General features: G+C 34.2%; 3 protein-coding genes across 8 annotated transcripts in view; all 3 read left to right on the top strand.

The window, feature by feature from the left end:
• The window catches only part of LOC127856428 (uncharacterized), a 58,779-nt gene extending 42,487 nt beyond the window's left edge, over positions 1 to 16,292 (top strand). Inside the window, exon 5 of the mRNA XM_052392637.1 lies at positions 15,430 to 16,292. The gene's annotated coding sequence lies outside the window, so the exon portion shown is untranslated. The remainder of the gene's footprint in view (positions 1 to 15,429) is intronic.
• LOC127856425 (zinc finger protein 432-like) overlaps positions 1 to 16,510 on the top strand; it is a 205,341-nt gene that overhangs the window by 22,859 nt on the left and 165,972 nt on the right. The gene's annotated exons all lie outside the window — the stretch shown is intronic.
• On the top strand, positions 9,103 to 15,880 carry LOC127856427 (uncharacterized). The gene is made up of 4 exons (XM_052392636.1): positions 9,103 to 9,402; positions 13,285 to 13,379; positions 14,063 to 14,228; positions 14,481 to 15,880. Exons 1-4 carry the CDS (start codon positions 9,351 to 9,353, stop codon positions 14,894 to 14,896), a joined length of 729 nt encoding a protein of 242 aa, XP_052248596.1. The 5' UTR covers positions 9,103 to 9,350; the 3' UTR covers positions 14,897 to 15,880.

Raw genomic sequence — 16,510 nt, 5'->3', positions numbered from 1 at the left:
TACATAGCAACAAAATCATGTTGTTCATCTTGTTACGATACACTTCATTGTGTATCACCGTTAAGATTCTTTAAAGTTAAAAAAAAATGCATATTAATGACGTTTGTAGTTTTACGTTAAATGTGAGATCAGAGTTATCACATCAAATCCATCATAAACCGCCGCTGACGATATCAGGGATTTTTGTAATGTTTGTATTTTAAGCATGGTTAAAAAAGTTCAAGATAATTTGCATGAACATGAATTGCAGAAAGTCAATTTTAGAATGTGTTTAACACGTGTCAATATCGCCATATTCAACGTACAAACTATATTCTGATAACGCAACAAAAACCAAAAATAAAATATGGCATCGTGGTGTGCAAAGTGCATTACCTTACGTATACGTGTATTATTGCTGTGGTAATAAGTGGTTTGAAGAATACTGGCAATATGTCGAAGTGCATTAGAACACGTATAATTACAGAAACGTATATGTGTATATATACATAGTGTTATTTGCTTATGACATGCAAATTGTTTCTTTGAATATTTCAACAACTGTGTTGTGGAATGTTGTTTCTATATTTTTTTTAAATTTATTCATTATGCTGACATGTAAGGTATGCAAAAAGAAATAAGCGGGTCAATTGGCTCTCGGCTCTCACCATAAAAAATAGAAATTAATTACTTTTTTAAGGTAATTTATTATTTAAGTCGATATTAGTCATGTAATCCCTGTAATGTAGTCGATTGCATTGAAAGTACTTACTACTTATTTGAACCGCTCTCGAGTCCGTTTCCTGGGTGAACTAGTACTTGGTGTAGATGAAAAGAACGCTCCCATAGCGGGGAGCGAACCCGTGACCTCCAGGTTACTAGGTGGACAAAATATCCATTACACTACGGCGACATGTTACACACCAACTATCAATCACATGACCCCTTGTTCTTGGGAAGATTTAACTATATGATCATTATTAAAACAAAATAAGCAGACGGCAATTATAATCTATAACATGTCAAAGTAACAAACTTCTGAGACAGTTTGAGAGAAGAATATGTTTAATGGTTTCTTCATATAGTATAAAATTATAGTATATACGTATACAGAGAACAATTTACCCGTTGAGCGCGTTTGTGTCCAGGGGATTTGTAAGAGGTCAACCATAGTATGTAAAAAACAAACATCAAACACGTGACCCTGGTGGTTTCAGAGAAGAAGACAAATACCAAAAAGTATTGGCCTTGCACTTTCAGAGAAAATTAGTAATTTCGTTCGATATTTATAAATAAGGAATACAAAAAGCCTTCAGGACGTGTTAAAGTTTGACATTATGAGCATTTTGAACAAACTGTGTAAAGGGCAATCAAATAATGTTGCATACCAAATATTCAAACCCTAACTTTGCAGTTTGATAAAAAAAAACGTTATTTTAATTGTTTGTTATATAAATGTACCGGCATCATCTTAGTTTTAAGACGTGACCAGTTTTGACTCAGAAGAATAATTAAAACAAAATAAGAAGAGTACCACTTGACGATGATACACCAAATATATAGCCCACAACCCTTTTGACTTCAGAGAAGACATGTTTAAGTGTTCATGTTGAACAAATGTTTGTAAATTCCAGTGACCTACATAAGCAACGGACCAGAACGATTTTGCAACCTTTGAAAGAGATTATTTCTGTCAAGTTTCGCCAAAATATGCCAATAGTGAATTATAAGAATTAAAAGTAAAAGGACATACGAACGGAAGAACGAACGGACAGACGACAGACATTACCTTATCCTAAAAGTTCCGAATAAGCACAATATGCTCACCTGAACAAAAACTCATTTTCGTTTATAGAACATGACACTTGAGCTACATACAGATTTTCGATCAAGATGTTCATTAAAATGATTCGAGAAAGCTTGAAAGGAGACAAAGATAATAACTTAAATTAACATAAGATTGAATTAGGTGTTAAGCGATTATTCTTCCTATAAAATCTGCCCGCACTTTAATATGCCTTACGTTGATTAATAAGACGGACGCCTGCTTTGTTTGTACGATTGTAGTCAGCAATTAATTGAGCGATTTGTAAACACTATTTAATTTGAAAACTATTGAGTCTTAGCTTCTCGGGAAGATCGGGATGGAAGGGATAATAGTTATCATACATTTTGCGTGCCATCAACAACTTACAAGTTGTGTTAAGGCCAACATGTATGCCCCATTTGAAAAAAGCGGGTGAAAATTGCCTCCAGCTGTCGGTTGACAGGACGGTCATTCTATTAAATCTTCGTGTACGCGTAATTTCTAGAGAACATTTTTACCTGCAACCATGTAAACTAATATGATGATTACTAGGGAAGAAAGGAAAAACGTCCATAGATATTGAGGTCAATTTGCCAATCGTGAAGTCAACATTGTCTCGGAAAATAAACACAGATATTGGTAAAAAAGTGAGCTTGAGTACCGTGTATGCCCATTTTAACAATGCCTTAAGCACACATTATATTATAATAAAACACTAAAGCATCATCGAACACTTAAGGATATATAGCAGTGTATTACAAGATAATTGCAAAGCATCAAAGGGAGTCGGAATTTCAGTGTAAACGGCACTTAATGAAGTTACATGGAACGATTTTTTCTACTGTAAATATAAATATATTGGCCGATTATTTTAAACAAAATAAAAAAAGATACTGGTTTATCCATTATCTATGAATTTGTGTTATAACCCCCAAATAACCATTATATATGATGTTGTGTTATAACCACAAAATAACCATTATCTATGATTTTGTGTTGTAACTCCCAAATATTTCATAGTTCATTTTATTTGCATTGGTTTCCTTTTTTTACTGGTATCCGTGTGCAGTTTTCATTAATGAAACAGAACTGTGTAGGTTTTAAAAAATCTGCTTCATCTTGTTAGCGTAATTTTATATTTTTCTCAACTTCAAGGGGAGATGATTATGAACTTATTCTTACGTTGCTCATTTACGATAGGGGTTGAGTACTCATTGATATGAAAACACTGTCAAAGTTTGGAAAACAAAATGAATGAAAACTGTCAATTGTATAAAGTAGCTGCATTTTACAATACTTTGAAATTCAGCAAAAGATCATAATAGATTTATTGCTCCGATATTCATCATTTTCAATAGGGTTCGAGAAATACTGATATAAAACACTTTAACAATATTGGAAAGATTCAGACGAAAGTTGTGAAATCTTTTAAACAAGTTGAAATTGATTATTTTGTCAAATTTAATAGAAATAAATTCTGGACTTATTGTTTCGATGTTTCTCATTTTAAATGAGGTAAAAATGCTCATTGATATGAAGAAACTGTAAGTTTGGAAAAAATCTGATGAACAATGTTGACATTATCACCTAACCAAGCAGTTTTTCACTTTTATTTTTAAATTCAATGAGACATTAGTGTGGACTTATGGTCTGATATTGCTCATATAGAGTTTGGGTTGGGTCCTTATTGATAAAAAAAATCTGTAAAAGTTTGGGAACAATCGGATGAAAATTTTGGACTTCAAACAAGGATTTCAAAATTTCTCAAATTCTAAGGAAGATAACAATGGACGTAATGATCGCAAAATGCTAAAGGGCCCATACCACCTGGATAGTAATACGTGTCGCGCTTCGCGCTCTATATTTGGTTCTTAAAAAAAACTCCGAGGAGTGCTTGACTCTAGGGAAACGGGTTGCGGGAACACAGCTCCTCCTTGATAAGCGGCTGCTTCCTTTATCGCAACTCATTGTTACAATCAATAATACGTGTCGCGCTTGGCGCTCTATATGTGGAAGGGATAGGCCTATGATAGACAACCATAAAAATACATTGATAATGGATGTGTTGTTTGCATTTATTTGTTAATATAAAAACACGTGTATTTTTTATAAGATATTTAAGTGATGCAAGAAATTTTAATTAACGTTGTCACCACTTTGTATCCATTAATTTTAATAAAAATGTCCAATTGTAGTAAAATGGATTTTAAAATGTCAACATAAAATAAAGCTTTATTATATGTATAAACCTGACTGAAACAATTGTCAGCCGCCGAACTTTCGCGATAGGTCGTCAAATATCGTACTACATTGATTCTCCACTAAATAAGCAAATTAGAAAAACCACAAAATAAATTTAGTTTGATTATGTTTGATTTTTATAAAAAACATCATTTGTTTTTATACAAAACCAGAAAGTTTCGCGTATTTGCCCAGTCCCTGTGATCTTTCTCTTGTGCTCAGTTGTGGATCAGTTATCAATTAAAACAATTAGCTTTGCATAATGGCAAGAAATGTTGTAATAATTGTAATAGGCACAAATGCAGTACCTATTTACACTAATTTACACAAAAAATCACCACTATACAGATATTCTTAAAGCAAAAATATATACATTGATCCGTAAAATAACTTCTCCTCCCATAAGCGAAAAAAAATGCATTACATACAAGTCGCCGCCCTCCAGAGCGACGCCAATGATACTTCCATCAATCGAATGCGTTCAACCATTAAACGTTAATCTTCTTAGATAGGGTGTTTGTAAACGATAACTGTTCAGGCAGATTTATAATTATAAGTATTTCCCTTCCCAGCTGAATCATAACAGTAAAAGAGATTCATCAATCAAACAGCATGCATGTTTTACAAAGAAACCTGTTTACATGTTGTGTCATTTAAAATCTAATTCTGGTCAGAAAAAATCTCAGAAATTAGCTACCCTGCAAAACCATCTAATTGTATAGGGATTTTTTGCTCGTTATGTTTCATGGTTTTATTTCCAGAACATATTAAACAGTCATACTTCTAGGATGGCGCTAATAAATAACCACATGGACCACTTTTGGAGAAATACGCTTTTGTAGTTCCAATTTAAAAAAATACTGACACGACAAGTATCGCTAAAAGCTCTACCAATGTCATTGAAGGAAGGCACTAGGCAACGAGGTTTGACTGGTTTGTCACACATGCTGAAGAATCAGATTCAATCCCTGAAAGAAACACTTAGTTTCTTTAGTTTAAGAAAAGTAGTGTTAACTTTTAACAATATAAAATCAGGTCATCATATGTTAAATATTATCACAAAAAGGTTCACGCGTTCACGCGTTAAACTATTTATTTATCTGTCCGTTTAGCAATTGACTATTAGACTTCATGCTGCTTTACGAATGGCTCTTCCAAACAGGTCAAGAAGTATGTTATTATTTTGTTTGTGAATCGATTGGATGAAAGAAAAATACACTCGATTACTTAGCAAATTCTTGGCCTCCTTTATTCAATGCTCATTACATTTGAAGTGGCAGAAATATGTAGATATTCTTGATGTTTTATATTTGGTATATAATATTTATTGTAGATTTCTGTTGATCAATAGTTACATAAATATGTCACTTCTTATTTAAAAATAAAATGTACTCTGTAACATTATATTTCACAGCCACAAACTTAATGTATGTTTGTGTGAACATAAATTTGTATCATCAATGCTTACCATAAATCGAGCTTCAATACACAAAACCCCATTCAATGTGCAAATTCTAAAACATACCAATTATATTCCCAAATGATGTATCAACTATGATATAAACATAAATATACATCCTGCAAGTTTGCCATAAGAAGTATCGCAAATAAAAATAAAATAAAAATATTTATTTTAATCAATTATTTTTTATCAAATTTCCTTGTTAGGTTTAAAGATTGTGGTATGTTGTAAGTCGGGCAGTCTAACGCCTCGCCGACCGATTTAACATTTCTTATACAAAAATCGAGAAGTTATTAATACATTTAAATGTTAAATCAGCTGCTATAAATTGCTCGATATAGTTATTTATTAATTTTGAATGATCTGATTAAATGAAAACCTATGTGTTGTATCGTGATTGTATCGAACGCAGAATGCTCATTGAGATACACTTACACATGATTCCTGGGTTGAACGAATATTTGGTGTTTTTAAGAGATGGAGATTTTGAGATCTTTGATTTGATTGTGTCTGCAAAGTGCCTTATGTTGGCCTAGTTTGGTCGGAAACCGTTCGACGACGTCCAATTATATTTGTATGCATGTTATAGTTTGTAACATTTTTTACTGTAATAACTTTAAGTTTTCTAACTCTTAAATCTCATTAAAAGGTTAAGTGTGCATATGCAAAAAATATTCCCAAATTGCAGACATCTAAACATTGAAAGACACGCTCACAAAATAAACAGACATCTGCTGTTAAAGTTCATGTGCCAGATTGTATCGAATAATGGTTGTTTAATACCTTGTTGTTTATTTACTTTAATGTTTTTTTATTAAACAATGTTACATATGAAAGCAATGTGTTCATTAGTGTGGTAGTTTACATAAGACTATTGTTAGTGTTGGCAAGCTCTCTGAGCTGTTAGAACTTAAGGTTATAAAAGATTGTGGAATATAAGTACACGTATTCTTATTACATGTACAGGGTCGGTGCAGCAGCTTTGCTGAGCCAACTTGCTTCCTTGTTGAAGCATTTACTGCATTTGTATCACAATACCTTTTTTTAATAAGCATAAATCGTTCGAAGCTACATATAATATATTTTTATTTAATGGTTTTGTAATATAAATAAAATTAACAAAGTGCCAGGGTCTAGTGCATTAATTTGATTCTTATGATCTGATTATAAATCGCAAGGCTCCCTTAAATTAAAACGATTACGTTAAGACTTTAAAATACATGTAATGGGTATATTTAGTATGTAAACTTCTGGCATGTCAGTAAAATAAATAATTTGCATTTCACAATAGTACATTTCCAAAGCATATAACTCTAATAAGTTATCTAGTCAAGATGCAATTCGTGTAAAGTAATACATATAAAATGATTGTTGAAAATTTAGGTAAAGCAGAGCATTTTTTCAGTCACAAAATATGGGTCAAATCATTATTGAAGTATTGAAATATACATGTTTTAACTGCTTTTTACAAAACAAAACAATATGCCTGGTTTAGAAATTATTAAATATACCAAACAAATATGTATAAAATATGCATTCATGTGCATCCATTTTCCATCCATGAGGTCAATTTAGTGCATAACTTAAGGTATGTTTTACAAAGTCTCGTAAGATACGTATATTTTGAGGTATAAAAAAATTTGCTTAGGTGACTTTAAGGGACTGTCATGCGTCCAGAAAAAAGGCCCCTGATATAAATTGATTAACTAAGAATAGGCAGTATAAAAAAGTTGTGTGACTATTTTGGAATTTAAACCTTGTCTGGTCTCAATATCATTGAAACAAAAAGTGTATGTTTTTCATTTGCAGAATCAGGGAATGACCTGAGATTGATACTCTCTTTTAGAACTTTTTGTTTGTCGTGTATGTTACATGTCATTCAGAGCAGTTAACAGTTACATACCCCACTTAAAATCAGATTGAGTCGACATTAATGGAAGGTTCCATTTGTGTGAGGCGGTAAACCAAAGTTGTTATGTGCGCACGTGAAAGCAATTCGTGAGCATGCGAAGGCAATTCGTGCGCACATGAAAGCAATGCGTCAGCCCGTGCATTGAGAGAAAAAGTTCCAATGCCCCATCTATTTCACCGTACTTTAAGTGTGACTACAAATTGTAGAAACAAATCACTAATTAACAAGTCAACCCTTAACATTCGTATTTAATTTGGATTTCAATTTTTATTTTATTTTTACTCTGACTTTTGCAAAAACAGCAGTTGTGGAAAATGGGGTAACTTTGCTCACCAGTTATGAAAATCGGGTTTATTCATATCAATTAGCTTTTAATCAAATATCTCTTTTTAGTAGTAAGATTGAGGTATGTTGGTAGTCGTGCAGATGAACACCTTGTCTACAACTTAACCAAACTACAGTTAAATACAATTCGAGGACTAATTCATACATTAAAATGATATTTTAGATGCAACCATTACATCGATCATGAATCAATTAATGTTGAATGATCTGATTTGATTAAAACCTATGTATTGTATCGTGACTATATCAAAATTAGAAACACCAATTTGAAAACAACTTGTCTAAAGCGAATTAGGAGATTTTAACCAAATATTTCTGGGCCATATTGAGGAGATGCCATATTTACAGAAAACCCAATTTTGAAAACATGTTAGAGAAACAACTGACTCCAAATTATTACTTCACAATACGAGTTAAGAAAACGTGTAATACAAAAACAATATTTTCAATAATGTTCGATATTCACAACTGGTATACATAAAAAAGCAAGGGAGCTGTTTACAATGCCATGTAAACCAGCAGTCTACTTTGATTGTCTTCCTTTTCTTGCTTATACTAAGTATTATAATCATAGTTGGGCAATTTATAAGTCTGAACGAACCGTAGCAATAATAGTTTTCATTTTAATTCTTATGATATTGTGCTTACGATTATGTTCAATGACTTAACTAATAGTGTTTTAACAATAAATTCAGTTATTTTTTGTATAAGTCTCAAGTGATAAAATTACGATAAAGCTGGAAAATGTCCTTTTATGTATAGCATTCTAAGTCAGTTGAAACTCATTAAGTTCGTATGGCTTTATATAGTTATGTTTTATGATTTTAAAAATACATGCAGGCGAATATTTGTTTAAGTGCACAACGCTTTCATATATCAAAGTATTTTATCTAAGCTCCTTTACGTATACAAATAGAACTAGGTTAATGAAAGTCTCTAACGTTTCATAATACCTGATGCACAACGATGACGTTATCTCAGATGGCAAACATGTCTAATTTAAGAACCACCTCTTCATTTACGAAGTGTTCCTGTAACATTAAAAAAGTTGTGCATATCTAAGATAGGTACGATCCTTCAAATACATGTATGCAGTACCAATATAATTGAGGTATGGAGGGTGGTAAATTTCACAGAATAATACGTAACTGATCGCAAATAATTGAAAGTCAATTGTCCGCAAGAGTTTCATTGGTGGCTAATAATTTGTTTCCGTAAGGCACAATGTCACTATCGGTTGTAATTTGGTTTTAAAGAATGCTGGGCTACTAGTTCATATATTGTTTACAGTGAAGGAGGTATTTATCGGCTTGTTCCGTGATAGGCCGAGTAGTTATGATTGCAATTATTCAATGTCATTGAAAACGAAAGTAAACGTCCACTGTAATAAGGAGTTGTTATTTTCGGAAATCCGATATGGACAGATCGACGTGTCTGTAGTCGGTTGGTTACTAGCATAGCAAATGTACATGTTGACATGTGGTAGTGCCTGGGGATTTAGTGTAAGATAAGCGAACAGTGTTGTGGGCATACTCTAAACCTACGTTGCTTTTCATTGTGTCGGCGTCTCTGAATGTTAATGAATCAAATTTATTAAATTTAAAATGGATATTTGGAGGATCTGCGCCCTGTTTTGCATCTTAGGAAGCATATCAGGTAATCTTAACTATTGTGTGCGATTTGTTTATAAATCAGTTATGTATATATTTAATATGTTGACTTAAACTTGCAGAAGCAGCTTTTGCTTGAAATTTGTATACGCCCGCTTTGAAAAAAAAACAGACGTCTAATAATTTCACCCTTGGCGGGCAGGCGGCGGCGGCGTCCACAGCTGTGTCCGCTCTCTAATTCAAAATGTTTTCATCCGATCTTCACCAAACTTAGTCAGAAGTTGTATCTAGACAATATCTATGACAAGTTTAAATATGGGTCATGCCGTGTCAAACACTAGGTCACGAGGTCACTTAATGCATTTCAAGCATTTAGCATGTTGTTCGCTCTCTAATTGAAGTAGTTTTCATCCGATCTTCACCAAAGTTGGTTAGAAGCTGTATATAGACAATATCCAGGGTTGTCATTATTAACCGATTGTCGATCGAATTCATCGGTTAAAAACGCCAGAAAATCGGTTGTTTTTCCGGAATCTTTAAAATTGTGATCGGAAGTTTTGATCGCGCAAACCGACAATAATTGACGAGGAATAACCGTAGTATCGTAGAGAGACGCCCAGTCATTCAGTCAGTCCATTAACTCCGCCTAAGAGCTACTGTTTTCAATGAATTTCTCAGCGAGTCGCCAATATTTATTTTTCCAGCTGTCAATCAAATTCTTCTTGGTAAGCACGTCAACCAATCAGCTTTCATGCAGCCGAATACACACCGACCCCACGTGAAACTGTATCAAATAGCTGTACATTTCACACATTATTACTGACTGTATCTCAACGAATGTAGCACTGTAGAACGTAATTAACTAGCTTTTTTTAGTTAGAGAAAAGGTTTCCACATATTAAACAAGCGAGCCTAAAAGGCCCAAAGTCGCTCACCTGAGATAACAAGATATTATAGGGAAAAATCTTCTGAACAAGTTTCAAGAAGATCGGAAAATAATGTGGCCTCTAGAGTGTTAACAAGGTTTTACTATAGCCATATAAGGAAAAATTCCCTGCCCCCGGCAGCCATGTTTTTCAACCAACCGGCATCATTTTTGAACTCATCCAAGATATTATTAGGATGAATCTTCTGACCAAGTTTCATGAAGATCGGACGGTAAATGTGGCCTCTAGAGTGTTAACAAGATTTTACTATAGCCATATAAGGAAAAATGTCCCGCCCCTTGGAAGCCATTTTTTCAAGCAAACATAATTATTTTCGAACTCATCCAAGATATCATTGAGACCAATCTTCTGACCAAATTTCATGAAGATTGGACAATAAATGTGGCCTCAAGAGTGTTAACAAGGTTTTACAATAGCCATATATAGCCATATAAGGAAAAATGCCCCGCCCCTGGTGGCCATGTTTTTAAAGTAACCAAAACCATTTTCGAACTCATCCAAGATATTATTGGGACAAATCTTCTAACCAAGTTTCATGATGATCGGAAAATAAATGTGACCTCTAGAGTGTTAACAAGGTTTTACTATAGCCATATAAGATAAATAGCCCCGCCCCTGTTGTGGCCATGTTTTTCAACCAACCGGCATCATTTTTGAACTCGTCCAAGATATTATTGGGTTGAATCTTCTGACCGAGTTTCATGAAGATCTGACTATAAACGTGGCCTCTAGAGTGTTAACAAGATTTTACTATAGCCTTATATATCCATATAAGGAAAAATGCCCCGCCCCTTTGCGGCCATGTTATTCAAGCAAACGCAACCATTTTCGAATTCATCCAAGATATCATTAAGACAAATCTTCTGACTATATACCATCAAGATTGGACAATAAATGTGGCCTCTAAAGTGTTAACAAGGTTTTACTATAGCCATATCAGGAAAAATGCCCCGCCCCCTGGCGGCCATGTTTTTCAACCAACCAGCATCATTTTTGAACTCATCCAAGATATTATTGGGATGAATCTTCTGACCAAGTTTCATTAAGATTGGAAATAAATGTGGCCTCTAGAGTGTTAACAAGATTTTACTATAGCCATATATAGCCATATAAGGAAAAATGCCCCGCCCCTTGGCAGTCATGTTTTTCAAGCAAATGTTAGCATTTTTGAACTCGTCAAAGATATCAGTGGTACAAATCTTCTGAGCAAGTTTCATGAAGATTGAACAATTCATGTGGCCTCTAGAGAGTAAACAAGGCAAATGTTGACGTCGCGCAACGGACAACGCACGACGGACAAAAGGCGATCACAAAAGCTCACGATGAGCACGTTGTGCTCAGGTGAGCTAAGCTACGAAGTTGTTATTCAGCATCTACATATTAAAGTCCACGCTTTAACCGAGGAAGAATAACGGGATGTTATACATAAAGTCTAATTTTGGCATGATTTTCATCTGTACATGAAAAACACGACAATGTGTCTCTGTTGCTAGAATTTTCTTAATTTTCCGTTATAATGAAATCTGAAAATGATTTCCGAAAACACATTCAATTATACGCATTTGAAAATACTTCAATTAAATAATGCATTTTGTAATACAAATGGTCATAACACATAATGTTATAAGTAGGTAAATAACGTGTTTTGAGATTGCCAAACTATGCATACATATAGGTCTACATGCATGAATGACCTGACAAGTTATATCACGATCTGGAATGAAAAGTACTCAGTAAAATTTAAAGAAAGACGCGTTTTTATTCTCAGAAATTCACTTTCACTTTCGCAAACTTTTCTGAAAGGAGGTACATGTAACAGTTTAGATTGAGTCGTTGATTTGTCGTAATAGATCTATCCCGGAAAAGCACGAGTTTAGAAAAACCCACTAATCACCCCGGTACAAACAACGCTGGCCCACCAATGATAGCTTACTTTAAATTATAACGGTTGATACGGTGTGTGATTTTGAAAGGATTATAAATGGGTCATGTTTATTTGTACCAGCAGATTAGTGGGGTTTTCCAAAAAAGTTGCTTCTTCCTGGATACATATATTACTAAATATAAAATAAACGATTCTCAATGCTCTCAAATCGCGTCACGTGATTCACGCATGTTAAAATGGGAATTCCCCCAATACCACAATTCAATTTGTATATGCACTTGCGTTAAATGGCGGACGACATTCATTGTCAATATTGGCCGTAATTTGGTTTTGAAAAAAAGAAATCGTAATAATACTGGATTATCGGGTAATGGATAGAATTGGAATATATATTTACATTGTACAGTATACTAAAAATGTGAATCTTAAAATTTTCTATTCTTTTTAGACCTCATTTTAACTTTTAATGCTCTGAGAATAGCAGTATTTTGTCCCTAATATGTCTTGAATTTGTTTTCGGTAGGGGGGGGGGGGGCTTTGCCCCCGTGACCCCCCCTACCCTACCAGAGCCTTGCCCTGGACCTATGCCTAGGCCCCCTTGACCCCGGCCGAATCGGTTACTATTCCAAAATAATCCTTTGTTTACAATCATAATGACAACCCTGAATATCTAGGTCAAGTTCAAATATGGGTCATGCCGGGTCAAAATCCAGGTCAAGGGGTAACTTGGTGCATTTCAAGGATTTAACATGGTGTCCGCTCTCTAACTGAAGAAGTCTTCATCCGATCTTCACCACATTTGGACAGAAGTTGTGTCTAAATGATATCTAGGTCAAGTTCAAATATGGGTCATGCCGTTTCAAAAACTGGGTTACTAGGTCACGTAATGCATTTCAAGCATTTAGAATGGTGTTCAAAACTTTCAAACGGGCGTATCTTGTGACAGTTTGGCACTCTTGTTTATAGATGGTTCGGAACTATTTCACATATTACAGGCATAACTTATTATTATAAAATTATTAAATTATCAAGTATATCTACATTTTTCTCATTTTTGCTGCTCGTAAAATATTATACATTCTCTTCTTTATTTAAGGGACAATAAACCAGTATTTTGAAGTATTTAATAGCCTGGCAGGTATAGGATGCCTTGAAATTGATGACACTATTCCGGACAATGTTGTTATCAGCGTAAGTATATACAACGAAAGTACAAGTACTGTTGGTAATGAAGGTAAGCAGCAAACCTTTGTTGCTGAGTTAAATATGATTTGCAAAGTAAGAACTTATTTTTTAAAAATATATCTTAAAAGCTTCGGAGGAACCATATGCACAGCGAATTTAGGTACCGGGAGTATAATTTTTCTATCGAAACATTTTTAATAACAAATTGTGGTTCTTCAGGATCACTGATATATCGTATCTCGCTAAGCAAATATTTGTTTATTTAGTGCATTGGAGATTAGTCACGAAGTCTGAAAGGTTTATTTGTTTCCACTAATCCGACCCTACTTTTTGTTGCCGACACTTAACGTTTTTTTTAATATATATTTTAGGTTTCGATCATTTCAGCTACAATACAATAATCACTTGTGTATTGATCGATTCATACCGATATTGCGAACATTGGATTTGATATGTAATTTTGCAGTTTGAATGTAAACCATTGTTTACTTTATGTTATGCTGAGCTTTCCTAACTTCTTAATGAATTGTTAATTGTTAAGTTAATAATGTTAAAACTTAAAACTCTCATTATATTTGTGTATGTTCAAACATTCATTAAATACTAGTGGTTACGTTAGAAAAAAACTAATATAATAAGACATTGCTTCAAAATGTCATATTACAGCATGAATATTCCCTCGTTTTCAGAAGCACGTTGATACTGCGCGAGGTACCCACGATGCCAAGTCTTGCAACACATTATTTTCTGCTTATGTCAAGGACATTCCAGTCTTAATTGGCGGAAGGGTCTATAATACAGCAGTTCGGTGGGATCCGTCAAAAGGTGTTTTCAATGTGAAGACTTTGCTTCACGGTAAGTTCGTCAATAGCGTCAAATCGGGAAAGTGACGGTAGTCATACGGTTGCCTGAGAGCAATTACTTATTGTCATTTGAATTCTTGAATTTAAGGGTAAATTATTGAATAAAAAAAACGTGGCGTAAGAATGTGCTGTTGCTGTCGGCATCATGGCATTAAGCGCAAGACAGAACTTTTGAGATTATAACATGTACTCTTAAACCGATCTTACATAAAATACATATTTTGTTTTTAATTATCTATTTCAGATATTCCTGAAGCACAAACGAATAACACAGTTGTTTTAATTTTACAACAAGTAAATTCGTTTGCATTGGAGTTCAAATCATGTCAGGTCACGGAGAAAAGAGAATTCCGGATTCATTTACAAGTGGAAATCCCTAGTGGAAAAACAATACAGATCGATGCTGGATTAAGCGAGAATTACGCCTTCGTGGATGCAGGCATAACACTCTTTGGTATCTATACTGCCTCAGGTGGAGTGCATATGACCTGGAATGAATGGAGTAGCATGGCGCTTGTAGGTAATATCCGACTTGTGGCTTTGAGCAAAGACCGCGGGTACATTTCCAGCCTAGGTTCTGTAGCAAAGCTAATAGGGAATGGAGCAAAAGAAATCGTTATTGATCTGCAAACACATTGCAATCAACAAACAGATGTTTAAAAAGAGCACAGGAATATTTGCTGGAGAAACAACGAGCTCTAAAAAGCGCACATTCCATTTTCGACGCCGGAGTAGCGAAACTGGAAGATGCAAAACAATTTTTTGAAGACAAGAAACACGACTTGCAAAATAAGAGAAAACAATGGAAAAATGACCAAGAAAATGCGGACTTGGTCTGCAAAATTCAACAGTGCCGATTAATCTGCATTCCTGGATTGAAGCTCGACACGTGTTATACGAGGGACTCCTCTTTTCTTTGTCCGCAGATGACAGATTGCATGTTTAACATGGATGATCCTGTTTGCGTTCTTAATAACATTTGGTGCAAGACAAAGAGAGGAGCGACGCATGTATCATTGGAGTTTGCACAAGGTGGCGCCCGACTGGCGGAATCTGTATTAGACGGCGCACAAACCGCCCTCAAAGCTGCACAAGTCGTCGTAGATAAATCCCGTGTCATATTAGATGGAGCAGGCACGGCTTTGACAATCATTGAAAAGGGAATCGAACATATAAGATATGTTAATGAAAAGGTCATCAATGGATTAGAAGCTGTTGAATACTTGATCAACTATGGAGTCGATTTGGCGGGGTTGATTATGGAAGCGGTATCTGAAAACGTCATTGACGTCCGCGATTGTGGAGTCATTGATTTTGCGTATTCAAAAGACATAATGGAATCGGGTATTGAAATATTTTACGAAGTAAATGTTCGAGGACGTGGATATAAGAGGGTTTCACGACGCTTGCGTTTGTGCGATATGTTCACACCTACCAAATGCACAGATATAGGTGAAATTGAACATGTACATTAACGAACACTATTACCTTTGTCGAAATCCTTCCTATCATATGGGTAGCAAATTAGCATATAAAATATTGCAAAGTAACCATTTGATAATGCGTATAATTATCAAGACTTTAAATAAACAAAAAAAAATCGTTCTAAAAGTATGTATCAAATTCATAAATGCGTTTTATTAACTTTTGTGTTGTTCTTTATGTTTTTTATTGATTTTATAATTTGTGTTGTTGTTTATGCAGCTTTTTTCAGTCATATATGTTACACGTACGTGCAAATATTATAAGAACTAGTTTGAATATTTTAAATGGTATGTTGAAATAGTTTGTGAGATGTATACCAACGTTATTCAAAAAGTTTAAGGACGTTCAATAGTATACATTCAATAACAAAATACAAACATGCGGCTGTCGAAGTAGAGCTTTGGTTAAAACGTTTTCATCTGCATGCCCAAAGCCATTTGAAATAAGTGATTATATTATTATTGATGTTTATTTCACTAAAATCTTTTCATAAATGCAGTAAATAAGGTTCATATTCTAAAACGCTTGTTATGAATAAAATACACGCTGCATGTGTTTGAAACAAACTGAATCCCCACCATATTCGAGTTATATGACACCATAGGCATTACCAGTACATGTAGAGAAACTGCACGATTGGAAGACACCAAACATAAATTGAACTCACTTAGTTTTGGCGAAGATTACATGTCTTTAAGAAAATATTATTGTTATCAAATTTAAAAACGAAGGATATTAAACTGACTACAAAACATATCCGCGTGGGTGTTTATATTTTAGTATAGTATT

The sequence above is a fragment of the Dreissena polymorpha genome, chromosome 13 (assembly GCF_020536995.1).
Source record: "Dreissena polymorpha isolate Duluth1 chromosome 13, UMN_Dpol_1.0, whole genome shotgun sequence".
Lineage (NCBI taxonomy): Eukaryota > Metazoa > Mollusca > Bivalvia > Myida > Dreissenidae > Dreissena > Dreissena polymorpha.
This window is presented reverse-complemented; position numbering and strand designations above follow the sequence as displayed.

What these genes read in the sequence shown, in the direction of transcription:
- LOC127856427 (XM_052392636.1), top strand. Translation starts at nt 9,351, where the DNA reads ATGGATATTTGGAGGATCTGCGCCCTGTTTTGCATCTTAGGAAGCATA. An exon ending in CATCTTAGGAAGCATATCAG is followed by an intron (nt 9,403 to 13,284) that starts GTAATCTTAACT and finishes TCTTTATTTAAG; the next exon opens with GGACAATAAACCAGTATTTT. An exon ending in CGGACAATGTTGTTATCAGC is followed by an intron (nt 13,380 to 14,062) that starts GTAAGTATATAC and finishes CCTCGTTTTCAG; the next exon opens with AAGCACGTTGATACTGCGCG.